Source organism: Phyllopteryx taeniolatus, chromosome 3 (assembly GCF_024500385.1).
Source record: "Phyllopteryx taeniolatus isolate TA_2022b chromosome 3, UOR_Ptae_1.2, whole genome shotgun sequence".
In the NCBI taxonomy this organism is placed as follows: Eukaryota; Metazoa; Chordata; class Actinopteri; order Syngnathiformes; family Syngnathidae; genus Phyllopteryx; species Phyllopteryx taeniolatus.
Genome location: NC_084504.1, coordinates 33,806,362 through 33,829,897, shown reverse-complemented (window position 1 = coordinate 33,829,897; position 23,536 = coordinate 33,806,362). Strand labels below are relative to the sequence as shown.

The 23,536-nt window shown below is 46.2% G+C and overlaps 1 protein-coding gene across 5 annotated transcripts in view; it reads right to left on the bottom strand.

Moving 5' to 3' along the window:
- LOC133475717 (dynamin-1-like) overlaps positions 1 to 23,536 on the bottom strand; it is a 28,064-nt gene that overhangs the window by 1,180 nt on the left and 3,348 nt on the right. The window contains exons 5-23 of one of the 5 annotated variants that reach the window (XM_061768995.1): positions 22,892 to 23,095; positions 22,677 to 22,775; positions 22,355 to 22,515; positions 22,124 to 22,266; positions 21,788 to 21,923; positions 21,481 to 21,548; positions 21,279 to 21,417; positions 21,046 to 21,132; positions 18,420 to 18,490; positions 15,628 to 15,679; positions 15,515 to 15,526; positions 15,317 to 15,430; positions 9,492 to 9,601; positions 6,759 to 6,870; positions 6,649 to 6,660; positions 5,065 to 5,232; positions 4,911 to 4,997; positions 4,646 to 4,800; positions 1,676 to 1,831 (exon numbers count right to left, since the gene is read on the bottom strand). In XM_061768995.1, coding sequence (XP_061624979.1) covers positions 1,676 to 1,831; positions 4,646 to 4,800; positions 4,911 to 4,997; positions 5,065 to 5,232; positions 6,649 to 6,660; positions 6,759 to 6,870; positions 9,492 to 9,601; positions 15,317 to 15,430; positions 15,515 to 15,526; positions 15,628 to 15,679; positions 18,420 to 18,490; positions 21,046 to 21,132; positions 21,279 to 21,417; positions 21,481 to 21,548; positions 21,788 to 21,923; positions 22,124 to 22,266; positions 22,355 to 22,515; positions 22,677 to 22,775; positions 22,892 to 23,095 — 2,086 coding nt within the window. The other 4 variants (XR_009787914.1, XM_061768997.1, XM_061768998.1 and 1 more) reach the window with 4 other exon arrangements.

Here is a 23,536-nt window from a genome sequence, read left to right as displayed (position 1 = left end):
CCATTCCAGCCTCCCCACCCCCAAAACAAAATATTATTTTGTAATGTCCACCCGTCCATTGACTTTGGTCCGATTATCCCGGGTGGGGATCACAGGAGCAAAAAAGCCAGACTTCCCTCTCACCAGCCAATTCGTCCAGTTCTTGCACGGGGATATGGAGATAGTCCCATTTTTGTCATGAGGAAAAGAGCAGTCTACAGTATAGTATTTTCATACATCCTTCCATTATCTTATTGCTTATCCTCACTACGGTGGCAGGTATGCTGGCACCCGACTCAGCTGACTTCAGGTAAGACACGGGGTGCAGTCTCAATTGGTCGCCAGCCAGTTGCAGGGCACATATAAACAAACAGCCATACACACTAGCAGTTATACCTATGGACAAGGGTTAGAGTCTTCAATTCACTTTCCACACATTTTTGGAATGTCGCAGGAAACTGGAGGACCCAGAAAAAAAAGAAAACATGACGGTACGGGAACAGGCGGCACGGTGGCCGACTGGTTAGAGCGTCAGCCTCACAGTTCTGAGGACCCGGGTTCAATCCCGGTCCCCGCCTGTGTGGAGTTTGCATGTTCTCCCCGTGCCTGCGCGGGTTTTCTCCGGGCACTCCGGTTTCCTCCCACATCCCAAAAACATGCATTCATTGGAGACTCTAAATTGCCCGTCGGCATGACTGTGAGTGCGAATGGTTGTTTGTTTCTATGTGCCCTGTGATTGGCTGGCAACCAGTTCAGGGTGTACCCCGCCTCCTGCCCGATGACAGCTGGGATAGGCTCCAGCACGCCCGCGACCCGCGTGAGGAGAAGCGGCTCAGAAAATGGATGGATGGATGGGTACGGGAACAACATGCAAACTCACCACGGGGAGGCCGGATTTGAACTCAGGACCTTAGAACTGTGATGTATGGTAAAAAAAAAATTGTCAGCATATTGTAACATATTTAAATCTAATTTAAAGAATTTAACAATTTGTGCATCAACATTCATTGTGACTGTGCCACTTCTTCAGGTGTGTGCACCTTGAACACCCGCAGGCAGTAGAATACGGACATACATGGAAACCGTCACAAGCTCCGTAAGCTGCAGTAATATTAGTCAATTTTCATGGTGTATGTCTGAGAGTATTGTTATAGTGTCAATCTGCATATATTGCTCCACCATTTGTGTTGAAATATCCCTTATTTAAGACAATATCATGACACAACACCATTCTATTCAGTGAGCTGTCTGTAGGGTTTTGCATTGTTTGTTAGAATAAGGCTAAGCGGCCTTTCCTGGGGCAAAGCCATGCTGTTCCTTTGTTTTCTGTTTAGTCTGACAGCAATCTTCATCAACAGTGGCTATAAAATCTTGAAGCCTTTCTGATAACTTCATCACCCTCTGCCGAACTACTACTTATTGGGAAGTGAGTCGAGTTGCGCTGACAGCACTCGTTTCCCAAGTTTGCGCTCAAATACATATCCTTCAAGCAACGTCCCACCCCAAAGTCTAGTCCCACCTATAGTCAGGCACCGCTCTACTGCATATTCATTTCCACTTTGCAGTCTAGTTCTCCCTTACATGTCATATGACATGCAAGTTAGTGATTGGCGGGTTTTGCCGGAGGTCAGCACTCTGTTGAAGGCATTTCTGTCAACCATAACCATGACACGCATGTTAGGAGTGTTGTGATTACCTAGGGACTCCAGGTGGTGGCGCTCTGTTGGGACGAGATGGTCCGGGGTCAGGTGATACCGCGGGACGAGTGGGGGGGCCGGGTGGCACACGGGCCCCTGGGCGAAGGGGGCCGGGAGGTGCTCGGCGTTGTGGCGTCGGACTGGACATCGGGGACCTGGATCGAAGTTGGTTTATTTCACATTTATTGACAGAGGCAAGCCAACTGAGAGCAGCTTCACATTTGCAATGACCACCTGGCAAGAGACAGGCGAAAACAAATCCCCAAAAATAATGGACAGACAAAACAAATAAAAACCATAAAAATAAAACTATTCTGTGACTGGTCGGCCTAACCCACAACCGTTGTGACGATGAAGAGGTACAGAAAATGGATGGATGAACAATAAGTATTACAATACATAAAAGGTTCTTATTTATTGCGGAGTGTTCCATCATTTAGGACAGAACATTTAAAAAATTGACTAAAAGTAGTGCAGACTTTGGTACTCTTGCCAATGAGTATTCTGATATGCTTTAGGTTTAACTACACGTACACACTCACACGTTCTTTTTAATAGTTTCCCCACTTTAATGTTTAAGATCATCAAACAAATGTAAATAGACAACTTTAACGCAAGTGCACTTAAAATAGTTTTAAATGGTGATTTCATTTATTAAGGAAATAAACTATTCAAAGTTAACTAGCCCTGTGTGATAAAGTAATTACCCCCCTTGTTAAATCATCAATTAATTGTGGATAATCACAATTTTGGGTTAATTTTCACTGATCACACCCAAGCCTGATTACCTCCAGACATGTTCAAGGAAGAAATCACTTCAACAGAATCTGTCCCAAAAAAAAAGTTAGACAAAAGGGTACTGGTCGCCAGCCAATCGCAGGGTACATGTAAACAAACAACCATTCGCGCTCTCATTCACACCTATTGGCAATTTGGAGTCTGCAATGGACCTATCATGCATGTTTTTGGGGATCTGGGAGAAAAACCAGAGTACGCAGAGAAAACCCACACAGGCATGGGTGGATTTGAACCCAGGCCCTCAGAACTGTGAGGCAGATGTGCGAACCAGTCGTTCAACATGCCGCCAAAATATAAAATAATATGCGAGATAAATTATTAATGTAAACAAAAAACATGTATTGTTTTTTTTAAATGTGTTTCTTATGTAAATACTCTTAATGATTTACTCAGCATAATAATGCAAAACTAAATTATTAGGAACAAAAATAATGATTTACAATTGAACATTTAAGGATTTGTAACTTTGAATTTTGTTCTTGTTGTGGTGGTGTCATGCATGATGCTGTAGCCACTGCAGGATCGGTCGCAACAGCTCCAGTAGAAACACTGGCATCTTCCTTTTTCAACGTTTCAGTTGCCTGTTTTTTCCCCTTCCCATTGCAATGATGGGTGGTAAACTCCTGTGGAAGTTATTTATGAGGCCTGCCCTGTACATCTTTTCGCATGCTCTAAACTCTGCCATAGAATCATCAACACAATCAAAATGTGTTCATATTTTCCTTCTTTTCCTGCTGTCACTTTTTTTTTTAACTATAATGTTGCTTCCCAGTGTTTGTTGTCTAGCCATGTAATACTCTAATTCCCTCGTCTCCCTCCCAGTGCGCAATGACAAATCACGAGCGTGCGGCGTGCACATGCAAGCGTGTGCGCTGCTCACCGTGCTGCGTGTAAGAGTCGCCCCTCCGCCTCTACTCTGTGCAACTGAAAAATCACGAGCGTGCACGGTGCACCGAAAGACCGAAGCTGTCTGCGTGTGCTGGTCTTACCAGCCGCCCCACCCACCTCTGCCCAATGCAACAGTGAGCGAGAGAAGGGGTCGGCCCGCCGGCTCCTGTCGTTAGCTTGAAAGAGGCGGCTCGATGAGCAGTTTCGTTCGCGACCGACACATCACTCATGTGAAAGACTCATTGACAGTTCTTGAAAACGCTTGAATTCAGTGATTAGGTTGAGGGGGCATTTACTATTTCCACACAGGCAACTTTGAATAGTTTTTTTCCCCTTAAATAAAATCACCATTTAAAAACAGCATTTCAAGTTCAATTGGGTTATATTTGTCTGATATTTACATTTGTTTGATGATGTTGAAGTGTGGAAACTTCGACGGCACTATATATGTCTAGTCTTTGTTAAATCTCTTTGAAGGAAATGCCACATTCACAGTACTGACAAGTTAATTCATATTGTAAAATGACTGTCTACTTTCAACAAAAAAATTCATTGCATCAGACCCTCTTGAACTGAGCCATGCATTACCAATCGTAATACCACTGAATCGAACAGAATCATTCCACTTGAAAATGAACCATCATTGAATCAAGTATCATGGTACATATCAGATCATCTTTTACTGCAGAGATGCACACCCCTAATATATATGTATGTGTGTATATATATATATATATATATGTGTATATATACACACACATATATATATATATATATATATATATATATATACGCCCTGCTTGCGTGGAGTTTGCATGTTCTCCCCGTGCCTGCGTGGCTTTTCTCCAGGCACTCCGCTTTCCTCCCACATCCCAAAAACATGCATGCTCGGTCGATTGACGACTCTAAATTGCCCGTAGGTGTGAATGTGACTGCAAATATATATATATATATATATATATAGAGAGAGAGAGAGAGAGAGAGAGAGAGAGAGAGAGAGAGTGAGAGAGAGAGAGAGAGAGAGAGAGAGAGAGAGAGAGTCCGACCCCTCTCGAGAGGACTTGTACCAGAGCCCAAGCTTCTGTAGCCGGGGATCGGATCGCAAAGGTCCCTGCCCTCGGCCACCGCCCAGCTCGCACTGCACCCGACCCCTATGGCCCCTCCCACAGGTGGTGAGCCCATGGGAAGTGTATATATATGTATTAATTATGATTTTAGTTATTAGCTTCATGTTTGTGCTTATTTATTCCTAAGACACAAGCGACACGTTGCCGCCAACTTACCTGCGACCTGACGGCATCCCTGTCACCTGCAGCCACGAATCATCCACAGGGGGCGGCATGGAGGTAGTGACGGTGGACGTGCTGATGTCACCGATAATGTTCAGACCTTCACGCAGCGCGTGGTACATCCTCAACATGTCATCACGGAGCTGAGCCTGACACATGAAGACAATAGAAGACAGTCGGGGGACACACACACACTGACACGGCAGTCCAGGACACACAATCGGATGCGGGACCACACAGCAGTCCAGGCTGCTCTTACCTGCTCCTGGGATTCCTCCATCAGAGTGTTTTGGTCAGTACACGAGTAAAGTTGAGCCAGCAGGTCGGCGTGGATGAAGTCCTTGGTCTGAAGAAAATCAACGACATCGACCGTGACATCACTTCCTGTGTGTGTTTGTGCGTGTGTGTCATACATTGTTAACCATCAGGTGCATGATGGTCTTGGGGACGAGGTCTCTGATGGTGCGATGGATAATTGACAGGTAAGAGTCCACCAGGCTCCTGACGATCTCCACCTGCCTCTCCAGCTGAGGATCCACACTATGGATTTGACCGTCGGTGTTGGACTCCTCCACCTCCACCTGTACCAACACGCACGCACGCACACAGAATAATATACTGTATTCACACACACACATACTGTGTGAAGAGTGGTACCTTGACTTACGAGTTTTTACAGTTACAGGCTTCCGCTTGGTTAACTTTTTGCTTTCTTATTTTCTTCTTTTTTTCTGTTGCCAAAATTAGAGAAATAAGTGGGTCTCGGGTACACCGCCGCAATAGTGAAAGAAAAATGAAGGCACTGTGATGCCCTGGCATGTGGGCAAGGAGTCAAACATAATAGTAGTGTGTTAAATCAAACTCTGCTGCGAACCGCTCCAGTGAGTGTTGGAGATCATGGCTTGTTGAAGCCAACAGAACCACATCATCTGCAAAATGCAGAGATGCAATACTGACGCCACCAAACCGAAGCCCATCTACGCATCTGCTGCGCCGAGAAATTCTGTCCATGAAAGTTTTGAACAGAATCAGGGACAAAGGGCAGCCTTGGCAGAGTCCAACCTTCACCGGAAACGAGTCCGATTTACTGCCGGCAATGCGGACCGAACTCTGGCACTGGTCGTACAGGAACCGAACAGCCCGTATCAGGGGGTTCGGTACCCCGTACTCCCGAAGGTCTCCCTACAGGACTCCCCTTGGGACACGGTCGAACGCCTTCTCCAAGTCCACGAAACACATGTAGACTGGTCGGGCGAACTCCTATGCACCCTCGAGGACCCTGCCGAACCAGACCCCCTCTACGCCTCGGCTGTGCCTAGAAATTCTGTCCATAAAAGTTAGAAACAGAATCGGCAACATGCATCCTCCGGGAAAATATTAAGTACATATTTTTCTGTTTTTATTGGCCATTTCTGAATTTGAAGTTCATTCATTCTGTGTTATAATCCCTAACATCGCGCCGTCGCTTAATACCATTAACATTAACATCCGTAAACTAATTAGATAATTGCGTTTCCTAATTAGTACAAGATGTACTAGCGGGGAGAGGATCTGTTGAGAAGAATGGGAGAAAATGTCCCAAAACAGGTGTGCCAAGCTTCTCGAGACATACCCAAGAAGACTTCAGGCTGTGATTGCTGCCAAAGGTGTGAATAGTTATGTACCTATTATGTTTAAATGTTAACATTTTCAACAAATTTGCACAACTGTCTGAAAATATTTTACTTTGTCATTATGGCATATTTTATGTAGATTTTTTAAAATGAAAACTATATTCAAAACAGCTTTAGAATAAGTCTTTAGCATAGCAAAATGTGGAAAAAGTGAAGGGGTGTGAAAACTTTCTGTAATTTATATATATATATATATATATATATATAAATCACAGTCAATTTACTGTGTATATTCCAAAACATATTTTTATACAATATACAAATCACACTCCAGTGGGTCATTAAAATCATCTCTATTATGAGATTTATTTTCTATTGACTCACCTTGTCTTTATCCTGTAAAACAAAAAATAAAATACATATGTTCAATGAAAAGAGAAATTAATATTCATCATCATCATCATCATCATCATCGAGGTGCTAATGAGGAGTACCACGCTGCGTTCAGGGTACACCCCAGCGCGAAGGAAAGATGCCTTCCAACTGTCCACGTCCTCCTGAGACTCACTGGCCAACTCCAGCTGACGGTAATCCTTGTACACATTCCTGAAACACACGCATGCACAAAGTATGTACATGCTATATGATGACACGCATACTGTAAATACTTACATTATATGCTCACAAATATACTGTATATCTTTTTTGATGTGAAGTGCATGAATACTTTATTAGTTTTGACTGAATTTCATTCTGTATGTTGAAAATTTCAATCTTAGAACAGCATGCTACGAAGGATGTTTGTGTGTGTTTATGTATGTGTGTATATGTATATATATATATATATATATATATGATGTGTATATATATATATATGATGTGTATATATATATATATATATATATATATATATATATATATATATATATAAAAATATATATGTATATATATATATATATAAATATATATGTATATATATACACATCATATATATATATATATATATATATATATGTGTGTATATATATATATATATATATATATATATGTGTATATATAGATATATATATGTGTATATATATATATATATATATATATATATATATATATATATATATATATATATATATATATATATATATATATGATGAAAAATACATATGGATTTAGGTTTCCTTTACCCAGACACGGGTCACTGGGGGGCCCCCTCTGGAGCCAGGCCTGGAGTTGGGGCTCGAAGGAGAGCGGCCGGTGGTCAGGTGCAGTGTGAGCTGGGCAGTGGCTTAAGGCAGGGACCTTGTCGATCTAATACCCGACGACGGAAGCTGGCTATAGGGACGTGCAATGTCACCTCTCTGGCAGGAAGGAGCCCAACCAGGTGTGTGAGCTCGAGAAGTTCCGACTAGATATAGTCGGACTCGCCTCCACATACAGCTTGGGCTCTGGTACCAGTCTTCTCGAGAGGGGTTGGACTGTCTTCCACTATGGAGTTGCCCACGGTGAGAGGTGCCGAGCAGGTGTGGGTATACGTATTGCTCCCCGGCGCGGTGCCTGTACGTTGGGGTTCACCCCGGTGGACGAGAGGGTAGCCTCCCTCCGCCTTCGGGTGGGGGGACGGGTCCTGAGTGTTGTTTGTGCCTATGCACCAAACAGCAGTTCAGAGTACCCACCCTTTTTGGAGTCATTGGAAGGGGTGCTGGAGAGCGCTCCCGCTGGGGATTCCATCGTTCTGCTGGGGGACTTCAATGCTCACGTAGGCAATGACATTGAGACCTGGAAGGGCATGATTGGAAGGATCAGAACCCGAGCGGTGTTCTGTTATTGGAGTTCTGTGCTCATCACGGCGGAGCTGTCAACTGATCACCACCTGGTGGTGAGTTGGCTCCGACGGTGGGGTAAGATGCCGGTCCGACGTGGAAGGCCCAAACGTATTGTGAGGGTCTGCTGGGAACATCTGGCGGAATCCCCTGTCAGAAGGAGTTTCAACTCCCACCTCCGACAGAACTTTGCTCATGTCCCGGGGGAGGCGGGGGACATTGAGTCCCAGTGGACCATGTTCCGCGCCTCCATTGCTGAGGCGGCCGACCGGAGCTGTGGCCGTAAGGTGGTCGGTGCCTGTCGTGGCGGCAATCCCTGAACCCGTTGGTGGACACCAACGGTGAGGGATGCCGTAAAACTGAAGGAGTCCTATCAGGCCTTTTTGGCCTGTGGGACTCGAGGGTGCACGGGAGTTCGCCCAACCAGTCTACATGTGTTTTGTGGACTTGGAGAAGGCGTTCGACCGTGTCCCTAGGGGAGTCCTGTGGGGGGTGCTTCTGGAGTATGGGGTACCGAACCCCCTGATACGGGTTGTTCGGTCCCTGTACGACCAGTGTCAGAGTTTGGTCCGCATTGCCGGTAGTAAATCGGACTAGTTTCTGGTGAGGTTTGGACTCAGCCAAGGCTGCCCTCTGTCCCCGATTCTGTTCATAACTTTTATGGACAGAATTTCAAGGCGCAGCCGAGGCATAGTATTGCATCTCTGCTTTTTGCAGATGATGTGGTTCTCTTGGCTTCATCAAGCCGTGGTCTCCAACTCTCACTGGAGTGGTTCGCAGCAGAGTGTGAAGCGGCTGGGATGGAAATCAGCACCTCCAAATCTGAGACCATGGTCCTCAGTCGGAAAAGGCTGGCGTGCCCTCTCCAGGTCTGGGATGAGATCCTGCTAAGTCGAAAGGCGAAGCTCTCAATTTACCAGTCAATCTACGTTCCTACCATCACCTATGGTCACGAGCTGAACAAGATCCTGAATACAAGCGGCCGAAATGAGTTTCCTGCGCAGGGTGTCCGGGCTCTCCCTTAGAGATAGGGAGAGAAGCTCGGTCATCCACGAGGAGCTCACAATAGAGCCTCTGCTCCTCCACATTGAGAGGAGCCAGATGAGGTGACTGGGGCATCTGATTCAGATGCCACCCGGACGCCTCCTTAGTGAGGTGTTCCGGGCACGTCCCACTGGGAGGAGGCCCCGGGGACGACCCAGGACACGCTGGAGAGACGATGTCTCCCAGCTGGCCTCGGAACGCCTCGGGATTCTCCCGGAAGAGCTGGATGAAGTGGCTGGGGAGAGGGAAGTCTGGGCGTCCCTGCTGAAGCTACTGCCACCGTGACACCACATCGGATAAGCGGAAGAAAATGGATGGATGGTTGGATATATATCTACTGTGTGTGTGTGTGTATACACGCTGTACCTGTGCTCAGTGTTGAAGAGAGCAAAAATGTGCTTGCTGGACATGAAACTCTTCTCAATATCTTTGAGCTTCAGGCGATCAACCGTTAGCATGTACTTCTTGTCCTTCTCCTGCAGGGGGCATTACAACATCAAAATGCTCTTGAAAACGTCATAATTAAACAATTATTATATGTTCAGAACAAATGTCGTCTGTTGAGCATGGGCATCCATTTTTCGACAGATCAATAAACATACTGGCAACATATTTTTAAAAAGTACACCGCATTTGTATTATTAAGCTTCAGTACCAATTTAGATGTACAGTAGCCCCTCGCTATATCGCGGTTCACCTTTCGCGGCCTCGCTATATTGCAGATTTTTTTGACAGTGCAATTTTGCATGCTTTTTTTTCTGCGTACAAGGCCTCGTTGTATTCTGCATCCTGATTGGCTACGGTACCGTAGACCAATTTGAATGCATCTCCTCCATGCCATGTCTCCTGTACAGCACAGAATGCGTTCGGCTTGCTCAATTTAAATTAGTGTTCGATTGCGAGCAGTGTGACTCTAAAGTTTCCCCCCAGACATAACCAACAATGTCGACGAAACCGACAAGGGCACCTGCGGTTGCACCCAAAAGGCAAAGGAAGGCGCTAACTATCGAAGGTGGCATGTCTGTTCATAAGAAGCTTCTCGCCCAGAAGAAAAAAGAGGGGCAACGACTACCTATAACTGTGTTCTTCTCTCGGGAAAAGACCCCCAGGAAGAAGAGGGACGCTCAGAGGAAGCGTTAAATACACGCGAGGCAAAATGAATCATTTCTTATGTTTCCAACCTCATATGTTGGTCATTCAAATTGAATTCGTTATTTAGAAAAATTTGAATCATTATTTGTCAGAAAATGTTTACATTTTTATTTCGGAAACAAATGTTTGGGCTTTAAAACAGGTTTTGACCTTTGTTTCGTTAATAATAATAATATTAACAATAATAATGTACTTATTTTTCTTACAAAGCTTTGAATTTTGAGGGTGTTTAAACAAGAGAGAAAGGTGAGAAAATGTTATTGGTGAGGTTTACACCCTTAAAACACAGTATAATGATTGTAAAAAATCAAGTTTCCTACTTGGTGGATTTCACCCATCGCAGGTAACCCCCGTGATAAACAAGGGAACACAGTACTCTATATTTTCACAGCCATCGCCGATTGTTGTGTGTCCCTTTCTTTAATAATGTTGAAGGGGACATGAATCGCTATGAGTATTCTGTGAATAAATTATTAACACAGTGAAGCCCCGTTCATCGTGGGGGATTTGATAAATTCCTCGTGTGTTTTTTGGACATACTTGGCAAATAAAGATGAGTCTGATTCTGATTCTGATATTATCCAGACCCCCAAGCAATGTGTGCAAAAAAACCTGTACGTATCAGTGACAAATGACTTAGTCAACTCGCTTGAAAAGAAACTCCACTGTGCGGCCCTTTTATTGACTTATCAAAAGCATTTGATTCAGTACTCCATACATTCCAGAAAGAGGGACTTACGAGCATTGGTTTCTCTCATCATACCGTTGGCTACTTTAGTGATTACCTTTCTCACAGAACACAATGTGCACAGGCAGACGGTAGCACATCCACTTCTCTTACTGTAACGAATGGTGTTCCTCAGGGTTAGGTCCTTGGACCAATCCTTTTCATCCTCTTCATCAATAACGTTGATTGCAATATCGCAAAGGCGAATTTCCATCTTTAGGGTGATGATACAGTGATGTACTGTTCAACACCCACACCTCAGATGGCCCTTTAAAGTTATTCTCAAAATCAAAGTCGCAGAACCTGCCATCAATTACCACAGTGGATGGTTCACAGATCGAGTCTGTAGATCAATATAAAAACATTGTTTTTTTTAATTGATGACTCGTTGTCTATTTCACATTGACGTATGCGGGAAAGACTCATGAGAAACGATCGTTATAAGACACTGATTTTCCAAACCGACAAGTAGATGATGCAGTCACAGAAATTTTTTTTTGACCACCCTTGTTTCTTCACTTTTGTTAGTTTTTAATGCGTGATACAACAAAAGGTACATTTGTGTCATGGGTGTGTGTTCCAGTTTTTGTCTTCCCCCTGTTTCACACACACCTGCTCCTGACAGCATCTTCACCACCTGTGCCTCGTTCACCCTAATGACCCCTTGCATTTAACCTCGTGTCTCATTCCCTCTCGTCGCCAGTTCGTTGTACCTTGTCGTCGCGTTGCAGCATTCCTTGTTTCCACGTCACAGACTCCCAAGTAAGACTAGATGCTGTTCCGATTATTGACCTCGCCTTTTTGCCTCATGTTTTTGGATACTGTTGCCTTTTTTGGATTGCCGGCCTGTGTACCAACCTCTGCCCGTATATTAAACCTCTCTTTTTGGAAACTGTCCTTTTGTTTTGGAGTCGTGCATTTTTGGGGCCTATCCTCTGTTCCGTTCATGACACATTTGTTTGGAAATATAGAATGAAATAGCTCAGAATAGGATAATTTAAGATCTGGTATCCCTCAATTTTCCATGGTTTTCTTGATATTAACCAAAATCACTGGGAATATAATTCATAAAATAATGCAGCCCTATGGGGGGCACAAATCAGTGCAAACTGTAGGCCGAACCCTATGGGGGCACAACCCAGTGCAAACTGTAGGCCGGTCCCAAGCCCGGATAAATGCAGAGGGTTGCGTCAGGAAGGGCATCCGGCTTCAAACTTTGCCAAACAAATATGAGCGTTCATCCAAAGAATTCCATACCGGATCGGTCGTGGCCCGGGTTAACAACGTCCGCCACCGGCGCCGTCAACCTGTGGGGCGCCGTTGCAAATTCAGCTACTGTGGGTCAAAGTCAAAGAAGAAGAAGAAGAGGTGGAAAGCGGGTTCTTCAGCAGAAAGGGAAGAGGAAAGCACAGAGCCTAGAACTGAATGTGGGGACTTTGAATGTTGGGACTATGACAAGAAAATCTCGGGAGTTCGTTGACATGATGATGAGGAGACAGGTTGATATATTGTGTGTCCAGCAGACCGGGTGGAAAGGCAGTAAGGCGAGAAGTTTAGGGGCAGGGTTGAAATTATTCGACCATGGTGTAGATGGAAGAGAAATGGAGTCGGGGTTATTTTAAAAGAAGAGTTGGCTAAAAATGTCTTGGAGGTGAAAAGAGTATCAGATCGAGTGATGAGGCTGAAATTTGAAATTGAGGGTGTTATGTATAATGTGATTAGCGGCTATGCCACACAGGTAGGACGTGACCTAGAGGTGAAAGAGAAATTGTGGAAGGAACTAGATGAAGTAGTTCTGAGCATCCCAGACAGAGAGAGAGTCGTGATTTGGGCAGATTGTAAGGGACAAGTTGGTGAAGGTAATAGGGGTGATGAAGAAGTGATGGGTAAATACGACATCCAGGAAAGGAACTTGGAGGGACAGATGGTGGTAGACTTTGCAACAAGGATGCAAATGGCTGTAGTGAACACCTTTTGCCAGAAGAGGCATGAACATAGGGCGGAGGTAGAAGCACGCAGGTGGATTACATCTTGTGCAGACGATGTCATCTGAAGGAGGTTACCGACTGTAAGGTTGTGGTAGGGGAGAGTGTGGCTAGACAGCATAGGATGCTGGTGTGTAAAATATCTCTGGTGGTGGGGAGGAAGATTAGGAAGACAAAGGCAGAGCAGAGAACCATGTGGTGGAAGCTGAGACAGGACGAGTGTTGTGCGGCTTTTCGGGAAGAGGTGAGACAGGCTCTCGGTGGACAGGAGGAGCTTCCAGAAGACTGGACCGCTGCAGCCAAGGTGATCGGAGAGGCAGGCAGGAGAGTCGTTGGTGTATCTTCTGGCAGGAAAGGAGAGAAGGAGACTTGGTGGTGGAACCTCACAGTACAGGAAATCATACAAGGAAAAAGGTTAGCTAAGAAGAAGTGGGACACTGAGAGGACCGAGGAGAGGCGAAAGGAATACATTGAGATGCGACACAGGGCAAAGGTAGAGGTGGCAAAGGCCAAACAAGAGGCATATGAGGACGTGTATGGCAGGTTGGACACTAAAGAAGGAGAAAAGGAACTATACAGGCTGGCCACACAGAGGGATAGAAATGGGAAGGATGTGCAGCAGCTTAGGGTGATTAAGGATAGAGATGGAAATATGTCGACTGGTGCCAGGAGTGTGCTAGCTAGATGGAAAGAATACTTCGAGGAGTTGATGAATGAGGAAAATGAGAGAGAAGGGAGAGTAGAAGAGGCAAGTGTGGTGGACTAGGAAGTGGCAATGATTACTAAGGGGGAAGTTAGAAAGGCATTAAAGAGGATGAAAAATGGAAAGGGAGTTGGTCCTGATGACATTCCCGTGGAGGTAAGGAAGCATCTAGCAGAAGTGGCTGTGGAGTTTTTGACCAGCTTGTTCAATAGAATTCTAGTGCGTGAGAAGATGCCTGAGGAATGGAGGAAAAGTGTACTGGTGCCCATAAGAACAAAGGTGAGAAGGTCAGAAGGAGCTACATTGTGTCTTTGTAGATCTAGAGAAAGTAACCAGAGAGGAACTGTGGTACTGCATGCGGAAGTCTGCAGTGGCGGAGGAGTATGTTAGAATAATACAGGACATGTACGAGGGCAGCAGAACAGCGGTGAGGTGTGCTGTAGGTGTGACAGACGAATTTAAGGTGGAGGTGGGACTGCATCAGGGATCAGCCCTGAGCCCCTTCCTTTTTGCAGTGGTGATGGATAGGCTGACAGATGAGGTTAGACTGGAATCCCCGTCGACCGTGATGTTCGCAGATGACATTGTGATCTGCAGTGAAAGCAGGGAGCAGCTGGAGGAACAGTTAGAAAGATGGAGGCATGCACTGGAAAGCAGAGGAATGAAGATTAGCCGAAGTAAAACGGAATATATGTGCATGAATGAGAGGGGTGGTGGGGGAAGAATGAGGCTACAGGGAGAAGAGATAGCAAGGGTGGAGGACTTGAAATACTTGGGGTCAACCGTCCAGAGCAATGGTGAGTGTGGTCACGAAGTGAAGAAACGGGCCCAAGCTGGTTGGAACGGGTGGAGGAAGGTGTCAGGTGTGTTATGTGACACAAGAGTCTCTGCTGGGATGAAGGGCAAAGTTTAGAAAACAGTGGTGAGGCCGGCCGTGATGGACGGATTAGAGACAACAGGAAGCAGAGCTGGAGGTGGCGGAAATGAAGATGTTGAGGTTCGCTCTCGGAGTGACCGGGTTGGATCAAATTAGAAATGAGCTCATCAGAGGGACAGCCAAGGTTAGATGTTTCAAAGAAGTTTGAGAGAGCAGACTTCAATGGTTTGGACACGTCCAGAGGAGAAATAGTGAGTATATTGGTCGGAGGATGATGAGGATGGAGCTGCCAGGCAAGAGAGCGAGAGGAAGAGCAAAGAGAAGGTTGATGGATGTCGTGAGGGAAGACATGAGGGCCGTCGGTGTTGGAGAGGAGGATGCAGGAGATGGGCTTCCATGGAAAAGGATGACGCGCTGTGGCGACCCCTAACGGGACAAGCCCAAAGGAAAAGAAGAAGACGGGGAATATAATTAAGCTGAAGCATGTCAAATAGGACATCAAGTATTATTGAATCAGCTGCAGTTTGTCGTGTTCATTTTATTCTTCAGGTAATATTAGTAATTGCTTTAAGAACAGCAGGCATTTAAATGGACAAAATATTAAGAAACAAAGTGGTCTAATCCTTTTATCCGTGACTGTATGTTCCACAAAGAAATCTGCGATATAGCAGGACACACTGGATTATGGTGATTCGTGTGTGTGCGCGTGTGTGTGAGTATGTGTGCATGCAAGCATGCGTGTCTTACCTCGTCGTCTTTATACCAAGACAAATTCTCAGCGGTCAAAACAAACCAGTACTCTTTGGCCCCTCCCTTCATGATGCCAATGTTGTTGATGGTCAACCAGCCTTTCCGAATCACCTGTTAATTCATTTGTGAGGTGAGTCTCGATGTCATCGGCGACACGAACACATCAGCAGACAACGTGACGGACTCACTGCTCACCATGATCTCATCCTGGCAACACAAAGCAGAGCAGAGAGAAGAATGAACGAATGAATAAACTAACGAACAAACAAATGACTTCGCCCACATGCAGGTCACGTGTGAAAACTCACCTGATTGGCGCTCGCTTTCTTCTTGTTCATCTGGCTGCTCTTCTGCTGAGCACTAGGGAGCAAATACACAGTATGTGAACCCATTGAATAGTTTTGATATTGCTGATGTTTTACCATGATTTTCTGATTTTATCATCACCCATTTTTATATATGAAATGTCAGATAATATATCAACGTTTACCCATATAAAGCTGATTCTGATTCTGGTGATTCGGATCAATTGTGGGACTTGTTTACGTAGCCCAAAAACAAAACAAAAAACATGGAATGTATATGTGCAAAAGTGAACCCCAGCTGCAATGTTGAAGTCAAGCATTTGAGCAGACCAATGAAATGAAACATCCGTGGGAAAGAATTTGGCATGCATTATTTAACAAAGAAAAGAAGCTGACTCAAACACTGTGCCCCCATCCAAATCAACAATAACGAGAGCAAAGGAGATATCCGAGCACCTTAAGAAGAGGTTAGTGACAGCAATCGGTCCGGGGAGGGCTATGAGACCATTCTCACCGACCTTCAACATGACAGCAACTCTGCTTAGAAGTAGACTCCCATCACAGATATCACCAGAAAATCTTTAAATCAGGTAAAGGCTGACCCACTCATCACCCATTGAGAGTTGTAGATCTCTCTGGTAGCAGCAGGGACAAATGTGCATATGTCTACAATCAGACAAAAATCGAATAGCCATGACATTCATGGGATGCTTGCTAGAAGGAAGCCTCCTCTGCTATCAAAAAAGTAACAAAGCTGCCTGATTTAACTTTGCCAGAGAGCACTTGAACAAGCCAGATACTTTCTGGAAGTCCATTCTTTGGGCAGATGAGTCCAAATCGAATAATTTGACCATAATCAAACCCATCATGTTTGGAGCAAAGCCAACACTGCATATGAGGGAGGGGGTGTCAATAAAGCATGTTGTTGGACATGTGAAGGCCTGGGGCTCCTTCTCTGTTTCTGGACCAAGACAACTGCATATTATTCAAGGAACTGCAGGCATAGCAACAAATACTTGACCAGCATCTCCTGTTATCAGTTAATAAGTTAAAGCTGAAACTGAAATGGATTTTGCAACAAGAGAATGACCTAAAGCATTCCAGAAAAATAAAGTATAGGCCTTCAGAGAAAGAGGATTCATACTTTGGGTCAACCTGGATTAGATTTTAGATTAAATAAGGACGTTAATCCACTTGAAATGTTGTGGTGAGACCTGAAAAAATTGGTACACATGTGATGTGATGTGACTGCAACGGACAATCAAAACTGCTGAAAGGATTGTCGGTACCCGCCTACCCACCCTTGAGGACTTGCACGCTGCCAGAACTAAGACAAGAGCGTGCCAAATCCTCTCGGACCCTCCGCATCCCGGTCACCGGCTCTTCCGGCTCCTTCCCTCAGGTTGCCGCTACCGATCAATGCAAACTAGAACTAGCAGACATTCCGACAGCTTCTTCCCTCTTGCCATCAACTTCTTAAACAGCTAACCTACAATTCTATTGCAACATGCTGGCAATTTTTTTGACTTGTGTTCGTTGTCACATTTCTGTCGGGCCAATTATACATTACTGGTCCACTCACTGTAGTAGTCTCGCCACGCTGCACTATTTGCATATCTGTCGTTGACCAATATTGGCCACTCATGCCAGAGTAGCATCTGCTCCATTTGTACACTGACTGAGGAGTATCTGCAAGATTTGCACAATCAACATTGTACTCGTCACTTTAAACCGCATCCACTCCTTGAAGTCTCGGCGCCCTTTGCTCAATGCTCATTGCACCGGACTATTGCAATATTAGTCATGCGAACTGCTCTACGTGCTAGAGGACTCTCCATCTTTTTGCACAATTGTAAAAAAAAATAAAAAATAATGTACCGGCATTACCAGATAACTATTAACCCTTTATTGCTCAGTGACTGTTTTTTTTTGTCAATGTATTTATGTCTCCAAAGTGTTCTCTGTCAATTGACTGTCTGTTGTCGTACTCGAGCGGCTCCAACGACCGGAGACAAATTCCTTGTGTGTTTTTTGGACATACTTGGCAAATAAAGATGATTCTGATTCGGATGTCTCTCCAACCTCTTTCAACTGGCAGAGTTGTGCAAGGAAGAGTGGGCAAATGACTTACTGATCATTGAGGTTGAGCATTGTTTTCCAAAGTTAAAGCAGATGTTTGCAAATGTCTTATTTTGAAAAAATAAGAGATAGCAGATAATCAGTCTGCTTTCATGGAGGACAACAGAAATCGGCCAATCGCTGGCTGTGGATCAGTAGGTAGAGCAGGTCGTGCAGTGACCGAAGGGTCACTGGTTCGAATCCCGGCTACGACTGTCCTCGTGTCGAAGTGTCCTTGGGCAAGACACTGAACCCTAATTTGCTCCCAGTGGGCCTGGCAGCGCATTGCATGGCAGCAGTCGCCCACTGGTGTATGAATGTGTGTGTGAGCGGGTGAATGTGAGGCTTTGGACACTGTGATAGTCTCGATAAAGCCTTATATAAGTGCAGTCCATTTATCATTTACCATTTAAAGTGTCCAAGATTTTCCAAATGGATTTCTATGGCATTCACATGTCTGAGAAGTCGACGCTCCTGCAATTACAGCCAGCCTCAGACTTCAGTGAGTCCCTGCCTCTTAAATCGTGGTGCGACCTTGTGCTGGTAATGCTCAGTGGTTGTGTAAGAATTCATTATGGGGAAAATCGGCATACCTTGCAAGTACGCAAACCAGGCACATCAAAAAAAGACACAAACGGAAGAATATGGCCCAATGTCATCAAAAATCAATTGCTTACTTTGCAAAACCGATGAAGTCTTCATGGTTTGTGTTGATGTACGCCAACTCAATGTCCACCAGCAGCAGAACCTGATGTACACACACACACACACACGCATGCGAAGACGGGTAAAGCTCACTTTATGAACATACCCTTTGAGCTGCCACCGGTCTTTGTAACTTCAACTGGCAGCATGGATGAATATATGGACAGTGTCACATCCTACATCAGTTTCAGTGAAGATATGTGTGTACCAAAAAAGACATTTTGCACGTTCAATAACAACAAGCTGTGGTTCACTGCCAAACTTCAGCAACTTTGCCACGCGAAAGACGAGGCCTATCGAAGTGGGGAAAGAGGCCTGTACAATCCCAGTAGAAACCAGCTGACAAAAGAAATTAACATCACAAAGATAAATTATGCAGAAAAGCTGGAAAACGTTTGCTGCTAATGACTCTAAATCAGTCTGGCGAGGATTAAAATTGCTAAAAAATTAAAATCCACCCGTCCGCCCTCTCCCCCCCAGAACAATAACCGAGGTGGTTAAAAAGTTCCTCGGTGGCAAGGCCCCAGGGGTGGATGAAATTCGTCCGGAGTTCCTAAAGGCTCTGGATGTTGTGGGGCTGTCCTGGTTGACACGCCTCTGCAACATCGCGTGGACATCGGGGACAGTGCCCCTGGATTGGCAGACTGGGGTGGTGGTCCCCCTTTTTAAGAAGGGGGAGCGGAGGGTGTGTTCCAACTACAGGGGGATCACACTGCTCAGCCTCCCTGGTAAGGTCCATTCAGGGATGCTGGAGAGGAGGGTCCGTCGGGCAGTCGAATCTCAGATCCAGGAGGAGCAGTGTGGTTTTCGTCTTAGCCGTGGAACAGTGGACCAGCTCTACAGCCTTGGCAGGGTCCTCGAGGGTGCATGGGAGTTCGCCCAACCAGTCTACATGTGTTTTGTGGACTTTGAGAAGGCGTTCGACCGTGTCCCTCGGGGAGTCCTGTGGGGGGGTGCTTCGGGAGTATGGGGTACCGAACCCCCTGAGACGGGCTGTTCGGTCCCTGTACGACCGGAGTCAGAGTTTGGTCCGCATATCCGGCAGTAAGTCGGACTTGTTCCCGCTGAGGGTTGGACTCCGCCAAGGCTGCCCTTTGTCACCCATTCTGTTCATAACTTTTATGGACAGAATTTCAAGGCGCAGCCGAGACGTAGAGGGGGTCCGGTTTGATGGCCTCAGTATTGCATCTCTGCTTTTTGCAGATGATGTTTGTTCTGTTGGCTTCATCAAGCCGTGATCTCCAACTCTCACCGGAGAGGTTTGCAGCCGAGTGTGAAGCGGCTGGGATGAGAATCAGCACCTCCAAATCTGAGACCGTGGTCCTCAGCCGGAAAAGGGTGGCGTGCCCTCTCCAGGTCTGGGATGAGATCCTGCCCCAAGTGGAGGAGTTCAAGTATCTTGGGGTCTTGTTCACGAGTGAGGGAAGGATGGAACGGGAGATCGACAGGCGGATCGTCTGCAGTGAGGCGGACTTTGTATCGGTCCGTTGTGGTAAAGAAGGAGCTAAGCCGAAATTTACCGGTCGATCTTCGTTCCTACCCTCACCTATGGTCACGAGCGGTGGGTCATGACCGAAAGAACGAGATCCCGGATACAAGCGGCCGAAATGAGTTTCAGCCACAGGGTGTCCGGGCTCTCCCTTAGAGATAGGGTGAGACGCTCGGTCATCTGGGAGGATCTCAGAGTAGAACCGCTGCTCCTTCACATCTAGATGAGCCAGATGAGGTGGTTGGGGCATCTGATTCGGATGGCTCCCGGACGCCTCCCTGGTGAGGTGTTCCGGGCACGTCCCACCGGGAGGAGACCCCGGGGACGACCCATGACACGGCGGAGAGACTACGTCGTTCGGCTGGCCTGGGAACGCCTCGGGATCCCCCCGGAAGAGATGGATGAAGTGGCAGGGGAGAGGAAAGTCTGGGCGTCCCTGCTAAAGCTACTGCCCCCGCAATCCGACCTCAGATAAGCGGTAGAAAATGGATGGATGGATGGATGGATGGATGGACAACGTCCCATCTTCATTGGATTTGGGGTTGTATAGAAGTGCGTGCGTGTGTGCATGGTGGGGCTTACTTTAACAAGTTCGAAGGGATAGCGTTTGTGAACGATGCCATTGATCTTGGCTCCTCCTGAAAGCTCGCTCGTGTCCACCTGATCTCCACAACCTTCGTTCAACCTTAGTTCATGCATTTGTTCCATCTTGCCTTTATTATTGTAACGTGTTGCTTTCTGGTATTAAAAGCCTTCAGCTCGTACAAAATGCTACAGCAAGACGATCTTTGTCAATAGGGTTAGTTCCACACACATTGCCGTTTAGTTCATAGGTTTGATGTTGATACTGGTTATCAAGAAACCTGTGTCAAATGTTCACTTTAGTCTATGCTGCGGGCTGCTAAGAAAATGGATGTTCATCATTTTGACACCCCTTATTTAAACCATGCCAACTTTTTTGACCCCACCCCCTAAAAGAATCAGAATTGAGAATCGTTTGGAAACCTAATCGAAATGAGGAGCTGGAATCGCTCAAATTCAAATGATGCCCAACCCTAACGGACAGCCAGTTAGACAGACGGACAAGAAGACAGACGGGTGAAGCGGACCTGCCCTTTCGTGCGACTTTCTCTGTCACGGATGTGCTGAGTGACGATTCTTTCCATCTCTTCCCGCAGCAACGGATACTGAGCCAACTGGAACAAACAAATGTTAGCCTATGCTATGACAAGCCACTGGATACTACAGTGTAGTAATAGATGCAGCGGTACAGTACTGTGTAGTAATATCATAATCTCATATTATAGTACAAGTAGTAGTGGCATGTGGAGGGTTATGTTACCTTGAGGCCACAAAGTCTGACAGTGTTCACAAGCTCATTGATGACTAAGTCGATGCACTTGTGACAAGGTTCTTTAATTTGACTCATCTGACGCTTGACTATGGTCTCAAACGCCATGTCGGGTGTGAAAAGACCTGTCCTGGACACATACAGAACTGTTACACACGCACGCAAGTAGGCCCGCACAGACACACGGAGCCACCTGATGCCGTGAATGTTCTTGATCGCGAAGCTGATCTCTTTGCGAAGAGTCTTCTCGTCACTCTCCAACTGCACAAACAAACACACACATACAACAGTACAGATGGCAAAAGCATAAGCATAATATTTTAAGGGTTTATGCAATTTGACTTGACTTGACTTCTCCTCACTAGGTGAGCCTATCGTTTAGTTATTAATGCTTTACTTTGCACAGACGGGTGGGAACTAAAATTTCATTGTGCATGTTACAATGACAATAAAGGTATTTTACTCCATTCTGTACGTGTGTGACACGTGTGCATGTTTACTTTAACGAGTTCGAAAGGGAAGCGTTCGTGAAAGATGCGATTGATCTTGGCTCCTCCTGAGAGCTCGCTCGTGTCCACCTGATCTCCACAACCTTCGATTCGCTTCTCAAAGTCCACCGCAAACTGCTGCACCATCCTGATGCAAAAGACGCACACACATTTGCACATCATGAATAAAACATTGTCACATGCACACCCAAGCCAGTTTGAAATGTTGACAGTGAAATATTGGACAAGAAATAAAGTGTTGATGATCAACCTGGCCCTCTCTTGACCTTGGAAGTGGGTGCGTGCGTGCGTGTACGTGTGTGTGTGTGCGTGTGCGCGTGCACTGACTGCAGCAAGGCCTTGGTCTTGCGAGCGGGGTCGTCTGGGTTGAAGTTCTTGTATTCTGCGACTTCCTTCTCAATGTGCAGCAGCTGCTTCTGAAGTTTGCTGCGTAAGGCGGGCAGCGTGTCTCGGATGTGATTGGTCAGTTGCTGCGGTGACGCGGCCGGAAGCACAATGTCGAGTCAAACAGGAAGCCAGAAAGGAAGTCAGAAGCGAGGGAACCGTGTGCGCCCGGACCTGGTTGAGAAGTTTCTGCAGGTAGGCGGTCCCCATCCGCTCGGCCAGGTGTCGGTAGGCCGCGTGGGACGAGAAAAACGTTCTCTCCGCCTGCAGCGCCGCCGTTATGTCTTTACGGCCGTCGATATCCTTCTGACTGCGGTTCACCACGCCGACGTAACCTGCTCGCGAATTGTCAACGAAACGCAACAGTTCAAATGACACGATACGTGCACGGGCCACGATGTCTGACACTCAACTGGGAGTCAGGAAGCAAACACAGCAGACCGGAAGGCCACTGGGAAAAAGGTGAGTGGGGCAAGGAGCCGATTGGCTGTTGTACCTCTGCGAAGGGGCAGCAGTTTATTCTCCAGGATGTCTCTGGCGTCGGTTCCTTCGTCCATCAGGTCCAGTTTGGTGACCACACCGATGGTTCTGAGACCTGTGCTCACACACGCGCGCACACAAACATGCACACAACGAGAAAGTCAAGCACTGGCATGCGTGCAAGTACTGTAGAGAACGAGCAAGGAGACGACACGGCGGGCCCAGGGCGACCTTGGGGGTCCACCTCCTTGGCGACCTTGAGGGCGTCGGAGTTGGCGAGGTCGGAGTTGGCGGGAGAGACGGCCAACAGGAGGCAGTTGTCCTTGGTGACAAACTGCATGAGCATGTCTCGGATCTGCTGCTCGATGTCCGCCGGCTGGTCGCCCACCGGAACCTTGGTCATCCCGGGAAGATCCACCAGCGTCAGGTTCAACACTACGAAAACACAAACACGCAACAACATCAGAATCAGAATCAGAATCATCTTTATTTGCCAAGTATGTCCAAAAAACACACAAGCGATTTGTCTCCGGTAGTCGGAGCCGCTCGAGGACGACAACAGACGGTCGATTGACACGGAACACTTTTGCAGACATCAAGAGATTGAGAAAAAAAACAGTCACACAACACACAACAGCATACTAACATGCAACAACATGCTAACACACAACAGGTTTACCTCCAACAACACGTTAACAGGCAACAGCACGTTAACATGCAGCAGGATGCTTCCATGTACCATGGGTTAGGGTTAGGGTTGTTCCATGTTAAGGCGCAACAGCATGCGAACACACAACAAAATGTTAACACGCTAAGGTTTTAACACGCAACAGCATGCTAACATGCAAATTCAATGTCAAATCATGCTAACATCTT